This window comes from Lonchura striata, chromosome 34 (genome assembly GCF_050655825.1).
Source record: "Lonchura striata isolate lonStrDom1 chromosome 34, ASM5065582v1, whole genome shotgun sequence".
NCBI lineage: Eukaryota > Metazoa > Chordata > Aves > Passeriformes > Estrildidae > Lonchura > Lonchura striata.
In genome coordinates, this window is record NC_140736.1 from 4,138,420 (window position 1) to 4,155,446 (window position 17,027).

Sequence of the window (17,027 nt, forward strand, 5' to 3'; positions counted from 1 at the left end):
CATCAAAATCCCCCAAGTCCTCCCCAGAAATCCCAAAATCCCTCAAAATCGCACCAAAATCCACCCCAAATCCTCCCAAAGCCCGCGGAATCCACCCCAAATCCCCCCAAAAATCCCAAAATCCCCCAAATCCTCCCCAAAATTCCCCAAAATCCCCTGGAAATATCCCCGAAATCCACTTAAAATCCCCCAAATCCGCCAAAATCCCCCATATTCCCCAAATTCCCCCCAAAAATCTCCCCAAATCCTCTCAGAGACTCCCGAAAAACCCCAAATCCCCCCAAAATTCCCCCAAATTTCCCCAAAAAATCCCCAAAAATCCCCCCAAATCCCCCAAAATCTCCCAAATTACCCCAAAATCCCCCCAAATCCCCCAAAAATCTCCCCAAAATCCCCCCAAATCGCCCCAAAAATGCCCCAAAAAGCTGAAAACGTAAATTTTTTATTTCACATTTTTCACACTTCGGTTTTGGGGGAAATCCCCAAAATTCCCGGGAGTTTTGGGGAGTTTTGGGGATTTTTTTTGGGGGGGTTCCCCAATTTTTCCCCCCTCCCCAAAATTCCCTCCCCCCCTCCCCAAATTTAGTGCAAATAAATAAAAAGTGGAAAATGAGGAAAAAATGGGAAAAAATGGGGAAAAAAATGGGAAAAAAATGGGAAAAAAATGGGAAAAATTGGGAAAAAAATGGGAAAAAAGACCCCCCCAATTTGGGGGGATGGAGAAAAAATTGGGGGAGGGGCGACCCCCACACCCCCCCAAAAAATTTGGGGGAATCCCCAAAAAAAAAAAAAAGCAAAAAATGCAAAAAAAAAAGAAAAAAAAAAAAAAAAAGGAAAAAAGGGGGAGAAAGGGAAAAAAAGGCCAAAAAAGGCAAAAATAAAGGGGAAAAAAAGGAAAAAAAAGAAAAAATAATGGAAAAAAAAGGGGGGGAAAGGGAAAGAAATGGTAAAAAAAGGCCAAAAAAGGGGGATAAAAAGGGGGAAAAAAGGGAAAAAAAAGGAAAAAACAGAAAAAAAAGGAAAAAACACCACAAAAAATGGGCGGAAAAAAAGGGGGGAAAAGGGGAAAAAAGGCAAAAAAAAGGGGGGAAAAAAGGAAAAAAACCCTGCAAAAAATCGGAAAAAAAAAAGGGGGGAAAAAGGGGAAAGAAAAAGGAAAAAAGGGAAAAAAGACAAAAAAAGGGAAAAAAAAGGTAAAAAAAAGGGGGGAAAAAAAAGGCGAGAAAAGTAAAAAAAAGGAAAAAAATAAAGGAAAGAAAAGCAAAAAAAAAGGCAAAAAAAGGCAAAAAACCGGAAAAAAATTAAGGGAAAAAAAGGGACAAAAAAAGGCAAAAAAGGTTAAAAAATGGAAAAAAAAAGGGAAAAAAGGGAAAAAAATTAAGGAAAAAAAAGGGACAAAAAAAAGGCAAAAAAAAGACAAAAGTTAAAAAAAGGAAAAAAAAAAGTGGGAAAAAGGGGGAAAAAAGGCAAAAAATGGTAAAAAAAGGGCAAAAAAAGGGCAAAAAAAGAGGTAAAAAAAAGGAAAAAAAGGGGGGAAAAAGGCAAAAAAAGGAAAAAATTAAGGAAAAAAATGCAAAAAAAAAGGCAAAAAAAGGTGGACAAAAGGTAAAAAAATGCAAAAAAAAAGGCAAAAAAAGGGGGAAAAAAGGTAAAAAAATGCAAAAAAAAGGCAAAAAAAGGCAAAAAAAAAGTTATAAAACTGGGGGAGGTCCCCAAATTTTGGGCGCCCCCCCCAAAAACCGCGTGAAAAATCGGGGACCCCCCAAAAGAATTTGGGGACCCCCCCAGAGCCCGAGGGGGTTTTGGGGGATTTTTGTTTTTGCCCAAAAGCCGCGGATTTGGACCCAAAATTTGGGGTTTGGGGACCCCCCCCAAAATTGCGGCGGGTCTGGAAGAGGCACCTGGTCCTGGAAGGGAAGGAAAGGGTTAAATCTGGGGGGAATTTGGGGGATTTGGGAAAATTTGGGGGGTAAATTTTGGGGGAAATTCGGGGGATTTTGGGAAATTTTGGGGTTACGTTTTGGGGGAAATTTGGAGGATTTTGGGGTTAAATTTTGGGGGAAATTCAGGGGATTTGGGGAAAATTTGGGGGTAAATTTTGGGGGAAATGTTGGGGATTTTGGGAAATTTGGGGGGTAAATTTTAGGGGAAATTCGGGGGATTTTGGGGAAATTTTGGGGTTGAATTTGGGGGAAATTTGGGGGATTTTGGGAAATTTGGGGGGTAAATTTTAGGGGAAATTCGGGGGATTTTGGGAAATTTGGGGTTAAGTTTTGGGGGAAATTTGGAGGATTTTGGGAAAATTTGGGGGTAAATTTTGGGGGAAATTTGGGGGATTTTGGGAAATTTGGGGGTTAAATTTTAGGGGAATTCGGGGGATTTTGGGGAAATTTTGGGGTTGAATTTGGGGGAAATTCGGGGGATTTTGGGAAATTTTGGGGTTGAATTTGGGGGAAATTTGGAGGATTTTGGGGTTAAATTTTGGTGGAAATTCAGGGGATTTGGGGAAAATCTGGGGGTTAATTTTGGGGGAAATTTTGGGGATTTTGAGAAAATTTGGGGTTAAATTTGGGGGAAATTTGGGGGATTTTGGGAAATTTGGGGGGTAAATTTTAGGGGAAATTCGGGGGATTTTGGGAAATTTTGGGGTTGAATTTGGGCGAAATTTGGAGGATTTTGGGGTTAAATTTTGGGGGAGATTTGGGGAATTTGGGGGATTTTAGGGTTAAAGTTTGGGGGAGATTTGGGGGATTTTGGGGTTAAATTTTGGGTATTTTGGAGGATTTTGGGGTTAAATTTGGGGGAATTTTGGGGTTAAATTTTGGGGATTTGGGGTTAATTTTGGTGTTAAATTTTGAGGATTTTGGGATATTTTGGGGTTAACTTTTGGGGGAATTTGGGGGATTTAAGGAGTTAAATTTGGGGAGATTTGGGGGATTTCGGGGGAAATTTGGGGGATTTTGGGGACTTAAGGGGTTAAATTTGGGGGATTTTGGGAAATTTTGGGGTTAAATTTTGGGGGAATTTGGGGTTAGTTTTTGGGGGAAATTTGGGGGATTTGGGATTAATTTTGGGGTTAAATTTTGGGGGATTTGGGGTTAATTTAGGGGTTAAATTTTGGGGGAATTTCTGGGATTTTGGGGTTAAATTTTGGGGATTTAGGGGTTAGTTTTGGGGGGAAATTTGGGGGATTTGGGGTTAATTTTGGGGTTAAATTTTGGGGATTTTGGGGTTAAATTTGGGGATATCTGAGGAATTTTAGGGGTTAAATTTGGAGGATTTTGGGAAATTTGGGGGTAAAATTTTGGGGGAATTTGGGGGATTTTGGGATATTTTAGGATTCAATTTTGGGGGAAATTTTGGGGATGTGGGGTTAATTTTAGGGTTAAATTTTGGGGAATTTTGGTGGTAAATTTGGGGATTTTGGGGGATTTTTGGGGTGTTTTGGACTTAAATTTGGGGTATATTGTGGGACTTAAGGGGTTAAATTTGGGGGATTTTGGGGTTAAATTTTGGGGGAATTTGGGGGATTTTGGGGGTAGATTTTGTGGGAAATTTGGAGGAGTTAAATTTGGGAAATTTTGGGGAATTTTAGGGTTAAATTTTTGGGGGATTCTGGGGGTAAATTTGGGGGGATTTTGGGGAATTTTGTGGGAATTTGAGGGATTTTGGGGTTAAATTTTGGGCAATTTTGGGGTTAAATTTTGGGGGAATTTGGGGGATTTAAGGAGTTAAATTTGGGGAATTTTAGGGTTAAATTTTGGGGATATTTTCGGGGTGTCTCACCTGGATTTTTGGGATATTTTTGGGGTGCCTCTCCTGGATTTTTTGGGATATTTTTGGGTGATCTCACCTGGATTTTTTGGGATATTTTCGGGGGATCTCAGGTGGGATTTTTGGGATATTTTCGGGGTGCCTCACCTGGATTTTTTGGGATATTTTTGGGGTGTCTCACCTGGATTTTTGGGATATTTTCGGGGTGCCTCACCTGGATTTTTGGGGATATTTTTGGGTTGTCTCACCTGGATTTTTGGGATTTTTTGGGGGATCTCAGGTGGGATTTTTGGGATATTTTTGGGGTGTCTCACCTGGATTTTTTGGGATATTTTCGGGGTGCCTCACCTGGATTTTGGGGATTTTTTGGGGTCTCAGCAGCCGCAGCTCTGCCGGGTGGGGGCCGGAGCCCCCCGGGGCTGCCGGAGCTGCCGGAGCGACGCGTCCCCGTACTGGATCCCCGACCCCATCCGCTCGGGATCCAGCTCCCCTGGGGGAAAAATGGGAATTTCAGGATCCCAAAATCCCCCAAAATCACCCCAAAATCCCCTCAGATCCCCTCAAAAAAACCCGGGGTATTGGGGACCCAAAATCCCCTAAAATCCCCCCAAAATCCCACCCAGATCCCCGACCCCATCCGCTCGGGATGCAGCTCCCCTGGGGGAAAAAATGGGAATTTCGGGATCCCAAAATCCCCCAAAATCACCCCAAAATCCCCTCAGATCCCCTCAAAAAAATCCAGAGTACTGGGGACCCAAAATCCCCTAAAATCCCCCCAAAATCGCCTTAAATTCCCCCAAAATCCCACCCAGATCCCCGACCCCATCCGCTCGGGATCCAGATCCCCTGGAGGAAAAATGGGAATTTTGGGATCCCAAAATCCCCCAAAATCACCCCAACATCCTCCCAGATCCTTTAAAAAAAACCCGGGGTATCGGGGACCCAAAATCCCCAAATCCCAAATCCCAAATCCTGATCCCAAATCCCAAAATCCCCAAATCCCCAAATCCCAAACCCCAAATCCCAAAGTCCCAAATCCCCAAATCCCCAAATCCCAAATTCAAATCCCCAAATCCCAAATCCCAAATCCCAAACCCCAAATCCCAAATTCAAATCCCCAAATCCCCAAATCCCAAATCCCAAATCCCCAAATCCCCAAGTCCCAAAGTCCCAAATCCCAAATCCCCAAATCCCAAATTCCCAAATCCCAAAGTCCCAAATTCCAAATCCCCAAATCCCAAACCCCAAATCCCAAACCCCAAATCCCAAACCCCGAATTCCCAAATCCCAAATCCCGAATTCCCAGCTTTCCCGCGGTACCGGAGTCGATCTTGCTGAGGATGCTCCTGGCGCATTTCAGGAACGCCAAAATTCCCGATTTCCCCAAAATCCCCAAACCCCAAATCCCAAATCCCGAATCCCGAATTCCCGAATCCCGAATTCCCGAATTCCCGAATTCCCAGCTTTCCCGCGGTACCGGAGTCGATCTTGCTGAGGATGCTCCTGGCACATTTCAGGAACGCCTCCTCCACGTTCTCGCCCGTCAGCGCGCTCGTCTCCAGGAACATCAGCTCTGAGCCGCAATTCCCAACATTCCCAACGGGAATTCCCAACATTCCCAACGTTCCCATCGGGGATTCCCAACGTTCCCACCGGGAATTCCCAAATTCCCATCGGGAATTCCCAAATCCCCCAAATTCCCATCGGGAATTACCCAGGATCCCAATGGGAATTCCCAAATCCTCCACAGGAATTTTCCACGTTTCCATTGGGAATTCCCAGATTCCCAATGGGAATTCCCAAATTCCCAACAATCCCATCAGGAATTTCCCCATTCCCATCGATGATTCCCAAATTCCTCACGTTCCCATTGGGAATTCCCCAGGATCCCATCAGAAATTCCCAAATTCCCATTGGGAATTCCCAAATTCCCATCAGGAATTCCCATTATTCCCATTGGGAAATCCCATCAGGAATTTCCTCACATTCCCATCGGGAATTCCCAAATTCCCATCGGGAATTCCCAGGATCCCGTTATTCCCACGGGAATATTCCCAAAATCCCGTTATTCCCTCCAGGAATTTTCCCCCAACATTATTCCCCAAAATCCCATTTTCCCCCATAATTCCCCAATCCCAAATCCCATTTTCCCATCACGATCCCACAATCCCAAATCCCAATTCCATGACCCCAAATCCCATTTTCCACATTTTTTTCCCCATTTTCACCCCATTTTTTCCCAGTTTTTTCCCCATTTATTTCATTTTTTTTCCATTTCTCCCATTTTATCCCCATTTTTTCCCCATTTTCCCCCAATCTTTTTCAGTTTTCCACCCTTTTTTCCCATTTATTCCCATTTTTTCCCGTTTTTCCCATTTTCCCCCCATTTTTTCCCATTTTCCTGGTTTTTCTCAAAGTTTTCCTGGGTGAAGCGCGAGGCCTCCAGGAAGGTGACCTCCCCACCATCCCAAACCCCTTTTCCTCCATTTTCTCCCATTTTCCCCCATTTTTTTCCCATTTTTTCCCCATTTTTTCCCATTTTCCCCCATTTTTTCCCATTTTTTCCCGTTTCTCCCCATTTTTTCCCATTTTCCCGGTTTTTCACACCATTTTCCCGGGCGAAGCGCAAGGCCTCCAGGAAGGTGACCTCCCCACCATCCCAAACCCCTTTTCCCCCATTTTTTCCCCATTTTCCACCATTTTTTTTCCCATTTTCCCCCATTTTCTCCCATTTTCTCCCATTTTTTCCCGTTTTTTCCCGTTTTTTCCCATTTTTTCCCATTTTCCCGTTTTTCGCACCGTTTTCCCGGGCGAAGCGCAAGGCCTCCAGGAAGGTGACCTCCCCACCATCCCAAACCCCTTTTCCCCCATTTTTTCCCCATTTTCCACCATTTTTTTTCCCATTTTCCCCCATTTTCCCCCATTTTCTCCCATTTTCTCCCATTTTTTCCCGTTTTTTCCCGTTTTTTCCCATTTTTTCCCGTTTTCCCGTTTTTTCGCACCGTTTTCCTGGGCGAAGCGCGAGGCCTCCAGGAAGGTGACCTCCCTCTCGCCCTCCAGGTCCTTCTTGTTGCCGCAGAGGATGATGACGATGTTGGGGCTGGCCAAGGTCCGCGCGTCCGTCAGCCACTGCGCCAGCGCGTTGTACGTCTCCCGGCTGGCATTTGGGGCCAGAAACGCCAGAAACGGGAAAAAACGGGAGAAAAATGTGAAAAAATGGGAAAAAATGGAAAAAAATGGGAAAAAAAGGTGAAAAAATGGGGAAAAATGGCAGGAAAACGTCATAAATTGACACATTGATGTCACAGGCACTGCGCCAGCGCGTTGTACGGCTCCTGGCTGGGATTTGGGGTCAGAAACGCCAGAAATGGGGAAAAAACGGAAAAAAAATGTGAAAAAACTGAAAAAAGGTGAAAAAACTGGAAAAAAAGGTGAAAAAATGGGGAAAAATGGCTCCAAAACATCATAAATTGACATGATGACATCACAGGCACTGCGCCAGCGTGTTGTACGTCTCCCGGCTGGGATCTGGGGCCAGAAACGCCAGAAACGGGAAAAAACGGGAGAAAAATGTGAAAAAATGGGAAAAAAATTGCAAAAAAATGGATAAAAATGGGAGAAAACGAGGGAAAATTGGACAGAAACGTCATAAATTCACACACTGATGTCACAGGCACTGCGCCAGCGCGTTGTACGTCTCCCGGCTGGCATTTGGGGCCAGAAACGCCAGAAATGGGAAAAAACAGGAGAAAAATGTGAAAAAACGGGAAAAAAATGGGAGAAAAGGGGAAAAAATGGGAGAAAAAAGTCATAAATTGACACATTGATGTCACAGGCACTGCGCCAGCGCGTTGTACGGCTCCTGGCTGGGAATTGGGGCTAGAAATGTCAGAAATGGGAAAAAAACAGGAGAAAAATGGGAAAAAAGAAGAAAAAATGGGAAAAAATGGGAAAAAAATGGGAGAAAATGGGAAAAAATGTCTTAAATTGACATGATGACATCACAGGCACTGCACCAGCGCGTTGTACAGCTCCCGGCTGGGATTTGGGGTCAGAAACACCAGAAATGGGAAAAAACGGGAGAAAAATGTGAAAATTTGGGAAAAAAACTTAAAAATGGGATAAAAAAATGAAAAAAAGGAGAAAAATGGGAGAAAATGGGAACATTTTGCATGATGACATCACAAGTTCACAGTGATGACGTCACAGCCACTGCGCCCGCGCGTTGGATGTCTCCTGGCTGGGAATTGGGGAAAAAAACCCCGGAAATGGGGAAAAATGGGGAAAAATGGGGAAAAATGGGGAAAAATGGGGAAAAATGGGGAAAAATGGGGGAAAATGGGGGAAAATGGGGAAAAATGGGGGAAAATGGGGAAAAATGGGGAAAAATGGGGAAAAATGGGGAAAAATGGGAAAAAAGGGCTCCAAGATGTCATAAATTCACATGATGACGTCATAAATGCAGGTGATGACGTCACAGCCAGCGGAGGTTTCCCAGCGGGGAATTTTGGGAATGGGAATTCGGGATCGGGAATTTGGGAGCCGCGAGGGACGGAGGGAAAAACGGGAAAAAAATTGGGGGAAAAAAGCCGGAAATGCCCCAAAACGCCCCCGAAGGTCAGAGATCGGCGGCGGTGACGTCATCGTGTCGCGCGGTGACGTCATCGTGTCGCGCGGTGACGTCATCGATCGCCGCGGAAACGCAAAAAATGCCCCAAAAAACCCGTGGAAACGGCGCGGTGACGTCATCGGCTCGCGCAGTGACGTCACAGCCCGTCGATGACGTCATCGTCCCCGCTCGATGACGTCACCGGGGCGTTGATGACGTCACAGGCCCCGCCCTCACCTGGTGATGTCATAGACGAGCAGCGCCCCCGCGGCCCCGCGGTAATAACTGCGCGTCACCGACCTGCCGGAAATTTGGGGGAAATTTGGGGGAATTTGGGAAAATTGGGGAAATTTGGGAAAATTGGGGGAAATTTGGGGGAAAAGTGGGGGGAAATGATGTGGGAAAATCAGGAAAAATGAGAGGAAAATTGGGAAAATTGGGGAAAATTGGGGAAAATTTGGGGAAAATTTGAGAAAAATTGGAAAAATAATGGGGAAAATTGGGGGAATTTGGGAAAAATATTGGGGAAAATAATCGGGGAAAATTGGGGTAAAATTGGGGGAAATTTGGGGAAATTGGGGGAAATTTGGGGAAATTTGGGAAAGTTGAAGGAATTTGGGGAAATTGGGGAAATTTGGGGGAAATTGGGTGAAATTGGGGAAATTTGGGAAAAATTGGGAAAGTAATGGGGGAAATTGGGGGAAAATTGGGGGAATTTGGGAAAAATAATGGGGAAAATAATCAGGGGAAATTTGGGGATAATGGGAGAAATTTGGAGAAATTGGGGGAAATTTGGGGAATTTGGGGAAAATTGGAAGAAATTTGGGGGAAAAGTGGGGGAAATAATGGGGGGAAATGGGGAAAATGTGAGGAAAATGGGGAAAATTGGGGGGAAATTGGAAAAATTGGGGAAAATTTGGGGAAATTGGAAAACTAATGGGGGAAATTGGGGGGAAATTGGGGGAATTTGGGAAAAATAACTGAGAAAATAATCGGGGCAAAATTGGGGGAAATTTGGGGAAAATTGGAGGAATTGGGGAAATTGGGGGAAATTTGGGGAAATTTTGGTAAAATTTGAGGAAAATTGGAAAACTAATGGGGGAAATTTGGGAAAAACAATGGGCAAAATAATTGGGGGAAAATTGGGGCAATTTGGGGAAAATTGGGGGGATTTGGGGGGAAATTTGGGGGAAATTGGGGGAATTTGGGAAAAATAATGGGGAAAATAATCGGGGGAAATGGGGGAAAAATTGGGGGAAATTTGGGGAAATTGGGGGATTTTGGGAAAATTAGGGGAATGGAGGGGAAATTTGGGGGAAATTGGGGAAAATTGGAGGAATTTGGGGAAATTGGGGGCAACTTGGGGGAATTTACTAAAATTTTGGGAAAATTTGGAAAATAGGGGAAAATAATGAAAAAAATTAGGAAAAAAATGAGGAAAAATTAGGAAAATATATGAAAAAAAAGGAAAAAATAATGAAAAAAATGAGGAAAAAAAATGAGGAAAAGTTAGGAAAAATGAGGAAAAAAGGAGGAAAAAATCAGCAAAAAATCAGGAAAAATATTAAAAAAGAAGGAATAAATAATGAAAAAAAATAGAAAAAAATGAGGAAAAATTAGGAAAAATGAGGAAAAAAGGAGGAAAAAATCAGGGAAAAGTCGGGAAAAATTAAGAAAAATGAGGGAAAAAAGGAGAAAAAATAATTTTAAAAGGAGAAAAAAATCAGGAAAATTTATGAAAAAAGAAGGAAAAAATAATGAAAAATGAAGAAAAATCAGGAAAAATAGGAGGAAAAAATAATGAAAAAAGGAGGAAAAAAAAGAAGAAAAATTAGGAAAAATCAGGAAAAATTAGGAAAAAAGAAGGAAAAAAAGGAGGAAAAAATCAGGGAAAAACAGGAAAAATGAGGAAAAAAGAGGAAAAATAATGAAAAAATGAGGAAAAAATCAGGAAAAAAATTAGGGAAAAATCAGGAAAAAAACAGGAAAAAAACAGGAAAAATGAGGAAAAAATAAGGAAAAAATCAGGGAAAAGTCAGGAAAAATGAAGAAAAAAATCTGGAAAAATGAGGGGAAAAAAGGAGGAAAAATAATGAAAAAATGAGGAAAAAAATCAGGAAAAAAATGAGGAAAAATTAGGAAAAATGAGGGAAAAATGAGGAAAAAATGAGAAAAAAATAATGAAAAAAACTGGAAAAAATCAGGAAAAAGTATGAAAAAAAGCAAAAAATAATGAAAAAATGAGGAAAAAATCAGGAAAAATTAGGAAAAATGAGGAAAAAATCAGGGAAAAGTCAGGAAAATACCAGGAAAAAATATGAAAAAGAAGAAGGAAAAAATGAGGAAAAAAGGAGGAAAAAATCTGGGGAAAATGAGGAAAAAATAATGAAAAAATGAGGAAAAAAATAATGAAAAAATGAAGAAAAAATCAGAAAAAAATCAGGAAAAATCAGGAAAAAATCAGGAAAAAAGAGGAAAAAAGTGGGAGCAATCAGGGAAAAGGGGGGATGTGGTTAAAGGAGGGAAAAGAAGAAAAAGGGAATTTTGGACCTGAAGCGCTCCTGGCCGGCCGTGTCCCAGATCTGCAGTTTGACGCTTTTGCCGCCCACGTTGACGACCTTGGAGCCAAATTCCACCCCGATGGTGTGGTTGGAATCCTGCTTGACTGGAAAATGGAAACATTGGGGAAATTTGGGGGGAAAAATGGGGGGAAATGGGGAAAATGGGGGGAAATGGGGGAAAATGGGGGGAAATGGGGGGAAATGGGGGGAAATGGGGGGAAATGGGGGGAAATGGGGGAAAAATGGGGGGAAATGGGGAAATAATGGGGGGAAATGGGGAAAAAATGGGGAAAAATGGGGAAAAATGGGGGAAAATGGGGAAAAATGGGGAAAAATGGGGGGAAATGGGGAAAAAATGGGGAAAAAATGGGGGGAAATGGGGAAAAAATGGGGGGAAATGGGGGAAAATGGGGAAAAATGGGGGAAATGGGGAAAAATGGGGGGAAAATGGAAAAAATGGGGAAAAAATGGGGGGAAATGGGGAAAAAATGGGGGGAAATGGGGAAAAATGGGGGGAAATGGGGAAAAAATGGGGGGAAAATGGAGAAAATGGGGGGAAAATGGAGAAAATGGGGAAAAAATGGGGGGAAATGGGGAAAAAATGGGGGGAAATGGGAAAAAATGGGGGGAAAATGGAGAAAATGGGGAAAAAATGGGGGGAAATGGGGAAAAAATGGGGGGAAATGGGAAAAAATGGGGGGAAAATGGAGAAAATGGGGAAAAATGGGGAAAATGGGGAAAAATGGGGGAAAATGGGGAAAAATGGGGGAAATGGGGAAAAAATGGGGGGAAATGGGAAAAAATGGGGGGGAAATGGAGAAAATGGGGAAAAATGGGGGGAAATGGGGAAAAAATGGGGGGAAAATGGAGAAAATGGGGGGAAATAGGGGAAAATTGGGGGAAAATGGGGAACGAATGGGGAGGAAATGGGAAAAAATAGGAAAGAATGGGAAAAAAGGGTAAAAAATTGGGGGAAATGGGAAAAATGGGTAAAAAATGGGGGAAAATGGGGAAAAAATGGGGAAAAATTGGGAAAAATGGGGGGAAAATGGGAAAATGGGTAAAAAATAGGGGAAATGGGGAAAAAATGGGGAAAAATTGGGGAAAATGGGGGAAGAAATGCGAAAAAATGGAAAACAGGAAATAACTGAAAAATGGGGAAAATTAGGAAAAGTAGGGGAAAAGGGGGGAAAATGGGAGGGAAATGGGGAAAAATTGGGGGGAAATGGGGGAAAGTGGGAAAAAATGGGGAAAAAATGGGGAAATGGTGGAAAAATTGGGGGAAAATGGGGAAAATGGGAAAATATGGGTGAAATGGGGAAAATATGGGGGAAATGGGGAAAAGTGGGAAAAAATGGGAAAAAAGGGGAAATGGGGAAAGAATGGGGAAGAAATGGGGAAAAGTAGGGGAAAATGGGGGAAAATGGGGCAAAAATGGCAGGGAAATGAGGAAAAATGGGGAAAATTGGAAAAATGGGGAAAAGGGAAAAAATGGGGGAAAAAGGGGAAAAATGGGGAAAATGGGAAAAATGGCAAAAAATGGAGGGAAGTGGGGGAAAACGGGGAAAATGGGGGAAAATGGGGGAAAATGGCCAAACAATCTCCAAAAATCCCCCAAAAAATGGCTAAAATTTCCCAAAAATTCCAAAAAAAATTCCCCAAAAGTTCCCCCACTGCCCAGAATTCCCGAAGTGCCAGAAATTTGGGAATTCCTACACTTGCTCTCGATGAAGTGGTGCAGCAGGCAGGATTTGCCGGTGCCGGCGCTGCCGATCACCAGGAACTTGAAGAGGAAATCTGGGAAAAAAATTCCCCAAAAACAAAATCCCAAATTCACACCCAACATTCCCCAAAATTCACACCCAACATTCCCCAAAATTCAGACCCAAAATTCCCAATTTTAGACCCCAAATTCCCAATTTTAAACCCAAAATTCCCAACTTTTGACCCCAAATTCCCCAAAATTCCCAAATTCAGACCCCAAATTCCCTAATTTAGACCCCAAATTCCCAAATTTAGACCCTAGATTCCCAAATTTAGACATAAAATTCCCAAATTTTGACCCAAAATTCCCAAATTTAGACCCAAAATTCCTCAATTTAGACCCAAAATTCCCAAATGTAGTCCCAAAATTCCCCAAAATTCTCAAATTTAGACCCAAATTCCCCCAAATCCCCAAATTTAGACCCAAAATTCAGACCCAAAATTCCCAAATTTAGACCCAAAATTCCCCAAAATTCCCAAATTTAGACGTAAAATCCCCCAAAATTCTGAAATTTAGACACAAATTTCCCAAATTTTGACACAAAATTCCCAAATTCCAACCCAAAATTCCCAAATTTTGACTCAAAATTCCCAAATTTAGAACCCAAATTGCCCCAAAATCCCCAAATTTAGACCCAAAATTTTCCCAAAATTCCATAATTTAGACCCAAAATTCCCTAATTTAGACAGAAAATTCCCAAATTTTGGCCCAAATGTATGCAGACACCCCAACCCCTATAGCCTGCCCCCCCAATCCCCTATAGACACACCCAGACACCCCAGACCCCTATAGAACCCCTATAGAACCCCCCCAGACCCCCATAGAACCCCTATAGGCATCCCCAGACCCCTATAGAACCCCTATAGGCATCCCCAGACCCCTATAGAACCCCTATAGACCCCTATAGATCCCCTATAGCCACCCCCAGACCCCCATAGAACCCCTATAGACACCCCCAGACCCCTATAGATCCCCCATAGACCCCCCCAGACCCCTATAGATCCCCCATAGACACCCCCAGACCCCTATAGGTCCCTTATGGAGACCCCGTAGCCACCCCCAATCCCCTATAGAGACCCACAGACCACCTTGAGGGACCCCCAGACCCCTATAGAACCCCTATAGATCCCCCAGACCCCTATAGAATCCCTATAGACACCCCGAGACCCCTACAGAACCCTTATGGAGACCCCATAGCCATCCTAAATCCCATATAGGCCCCTATAGATCCTCTATAGACACCCCCAGACCCCTATAGAACCCCTATAGGCACCCCCAGACCCCTATAGATCCCCCACAGACACCCCCAGACCCCTATAGATCCCCTATAGAGACTCCATAGCCACCCCCAATCCCCTATAGATCCCCCCAGACCCCCTTGAGGGACCCCCAGACCCCCCCAGACCCCTATAGATCCCCCATAGACACCCCCAGACCCCTATAGATCCCCCATAGACACCCCCAGACCCCTATAGATCCCCCATAGACACCCCCAGACCCCCTTGAGGGGCCCCCAGACCCCCCCAGACCCCTATAGATCCCCCATAGACACCCCCAGACCCCCTTGAGGGGCCCCCAGACCCCCCCAGACCCCTATAGATCCCCCATAGACACCCCCAGACCCCTATAGATCCCCCATAGACACCCCCAGACCCCTATAGATCCCCCATAGACACCCCCAGACCCCTATAGATCCCCCATAGACACCCCCAGACCCCTATAGATCCCCTATAGATCCCCTCCAGACCCCCCCCAGACCCCTATAGAACCCCTAGAGACACCCTCCAGACCCTCCACAGCCCCCCCCAAGCCCCTACAGATCCCCTATAGCCGCCCTATAGCTCCCCTATAGACCCCCCATAGATCCCCTACAGGGACCCCCAGAGGCCGCCAGCCCCCAGCCCGCCACAGATCCCCTATGGATGCCCTAGATAACCCCCCCAGAGCCCCTCTGGCCCCCATAGATCCCCTACAGGTCCCCTATAGATCCCCTATAGATCCCCCGGCTCCCTATGGCCGCACCGTAGGTCTCCGACATGCTGGAGCCGGGCACGGGCACCGGGAACAAAGATGGCGGCGCCCAGGGACGGACACTTCCGGGTACACTGCGCATGCGCTGGCACTCTGCGCCAGGAGATGGGCGGGGCTAAAGTGGCGAAAGGGGCGTGGCTAGTAAGGGGTGGGGAAAGGGGGCGTGGCCAATGAAAGGGCGGGAAGCGCGAGGGAAAAGGGGCTATTGGCTGGCACCTCATGAATATGCAAATACAGCAAGGGGGGGGAAACCTCGGCGGCACAGCCTCGCCCCTATTGGTTATCAGGTTATGAATATGTAAATTAAAGATATCATTCACACCCCCGCCCGGCAAAGCCACGCAGCCATTGGCAGGAGCCTCATGAATATGCAAATGAAGCGTTCACGCCCCGCCCAGCAGAGCCCCGCGGTCCCAATTCCCCTTTGCCCCCCAAAACCTCCCCAATTATCGCCAAAAAAACCCAAAAATCACCAAAAATCAAAAAATCCCCCCAAATGCCCCCGAAACCTTCTCAAATCTCCCCCAAATCCTCCCCAAGACCCCCAAAACTTACCTGAAAAAACCCAAACCCCACAAAAATTTCCCCAAAATCCCCCCAAGACCACCCCAAAATTGCCTCAAATCCTCCCCAAATCCCCCTAAAACCTCTCCAGAACTCCTCCAAGAGCCCCCCCGAAAATCCCCCCAAAATTCTCCCAAAATGCCCTCAAATCTCCTCAAAATCCTCCCACAAACCCCAAAAATCCCCCCAAAAATCCCAAGTTCTCCCAAAACCCCCTCAAATCCCCTCAAAATCCTCCCAAAAACCCCCAAAATCCCCCAAAAAACCACCTGTAAAAACACAAAGCCCCTAAAAAATCCCCCCAAATCCTCCCTGAAACCGCCCCAAATCCAACCCCTAAACCCTACAAGACCACCCCAAAACCGCCCAAAAAAAAACCCCAAAAATCCCCCCCAGAAAAACCCCAAAACTCACCAAAAAACCCCAAAACCACCTCAGAAAATCCCTTTTTTTTATTGTGGGGAGGGGTCTGCAGTGCATTGAATTTGGGGAGGGGTCCGCAGGGGGTGCAGGAGCACGGCCCCAAAATCCTCCAAATTTCCCCCAAATCCTCCGAAACCCACCCAAATCCCCCACAACCCGCACAAAGCCCCAAAACCCACCCAAAGCCCCCCAAAACCTCCCCAAAATCCCCCCCAAATCTCCCCAAGACCTCCCCAAACTCCCCCCTGAACCTCCCCAAGTCGCCCTAAAACGTCCAAAAAACCCCTTCAAGAACCCCTCAAAATCCCCCCAAAAATCTCAAATTCTCCCAAAACCCACTCAAATCTACTCAAAATCCTCCCCAAAGCCCCAAAAATCCCCCCAAAAAAACTAAAAACCCAAACCCCCCCAAAAATTCCCCAAAATTCCCCCAAGACCACCCAAAGTTACCCCGCATCCTCCCCTAAACCCTCCAAGACCTCCTCAAAATCCCCCCAAAAATCCCCCCAAAACCCCCTCAAATCTCCTCAAAATCCTCCTCCAAACCCCAAAAACACCTAAAAAACCCCAAAACCTCCCAAAAACATCCCCAAAACCCCCCCTAAATCTCCCCAAGACCCCCAAAATCCCCTCAAATCCTCCCCAAAACCACCCCACATCCTCCCCTAAACCCTCCAAGACCATCCCAAAAACGCCCAAAAAAACCCCCAAAAATCCCAAATTCTCCCAAAACCCTCTCAAATCTCCTCAAAATCCTCCCCAAAACCACAAAAAACCACCTAAAAAAACCCCAAAACCTCCCAAAAATTCCCCCAAATCCCCCAAATCCTCCCTGAAACCGCCCCACAGCCTCCCCTAAACCCTCCAAAACCTCCCTAAAATCCTCCTAAAAATCCCCCCCAAAAATGTCAAATTCTCCCAAATCCTCCCCTAAACCATCCGAGACCTCCTCAAAATCTTCCCCAAAACCTCAAAAATCCCCCAAAAAACCATCTCAGACCTCCCCAAAATTCCCCAAATCCTCCCCAAAACCATCCGAGACCTCCTCAAAATCCCCCCTAAAAATCCCCCAAAAAACCACCCAAATCCCCCCAAAAAATTCCCCAAATCCTCCCCAAAACCATCCGAGACCTCCTCAAAATCCTCCCCAAAACCCCCAAAAAACCACCCAAATCCCCCCCAAAAATTCCCCAAAATCCCCCCCAAAACCATCCCAGACCTCCTCAAAATCCCCCCCAAAACCCCGAAAAACCACCCAAATCCCCCCAAAAATCTCCCAAATCCTCCCCAAAACCATCCG

General features: G+C 45.1%; 1 protein-coding gene across 2 annotated transcripts; it reads right to left on the minus strand.

Moving 5' to 3' along the window:
* Positions 1-425: 425 nt before the first annotated feature.
* On the minus strand, positions 426-14,889 carry LOC144247715 (ras-related protein Rab-4B). 2 transcript variants are annotated; one of them, XM_085564711.1, is made up of 8 exons: positions 14,732-14,889; positions 12,661-12,741; positions 10,934-11,048; positions 8,621-8,683; positions 6,777-6,931; positions 5,252-5,347; positions 4,123-4,264; positions 426-1,907 (listed from the first exon to the last, which is right to left on the minus strand). In XM_085564711.1, exons 1-7 carry the CDS (start codon positions 14,820-14,822, stop codon positions 4,149-4,151), a joined length of 717 nt encoding a protein of 238 aa, XP_085420837.1. In that variant the 5' UTR covers positions 14,823-14,889; the 3' UTR covers positions 426-1,907; positions 4,123-4,148. The 2 variants fall into 2 exon arrangements, with proteins under 2 accessions (XP_085420837.1, XP_085420838.1); XM_085564712.1 differs by lacking the exon at positions 5,252-5,347.
* Positions 14,890-17,027: the final 2,138 nt, after the last annotated feature.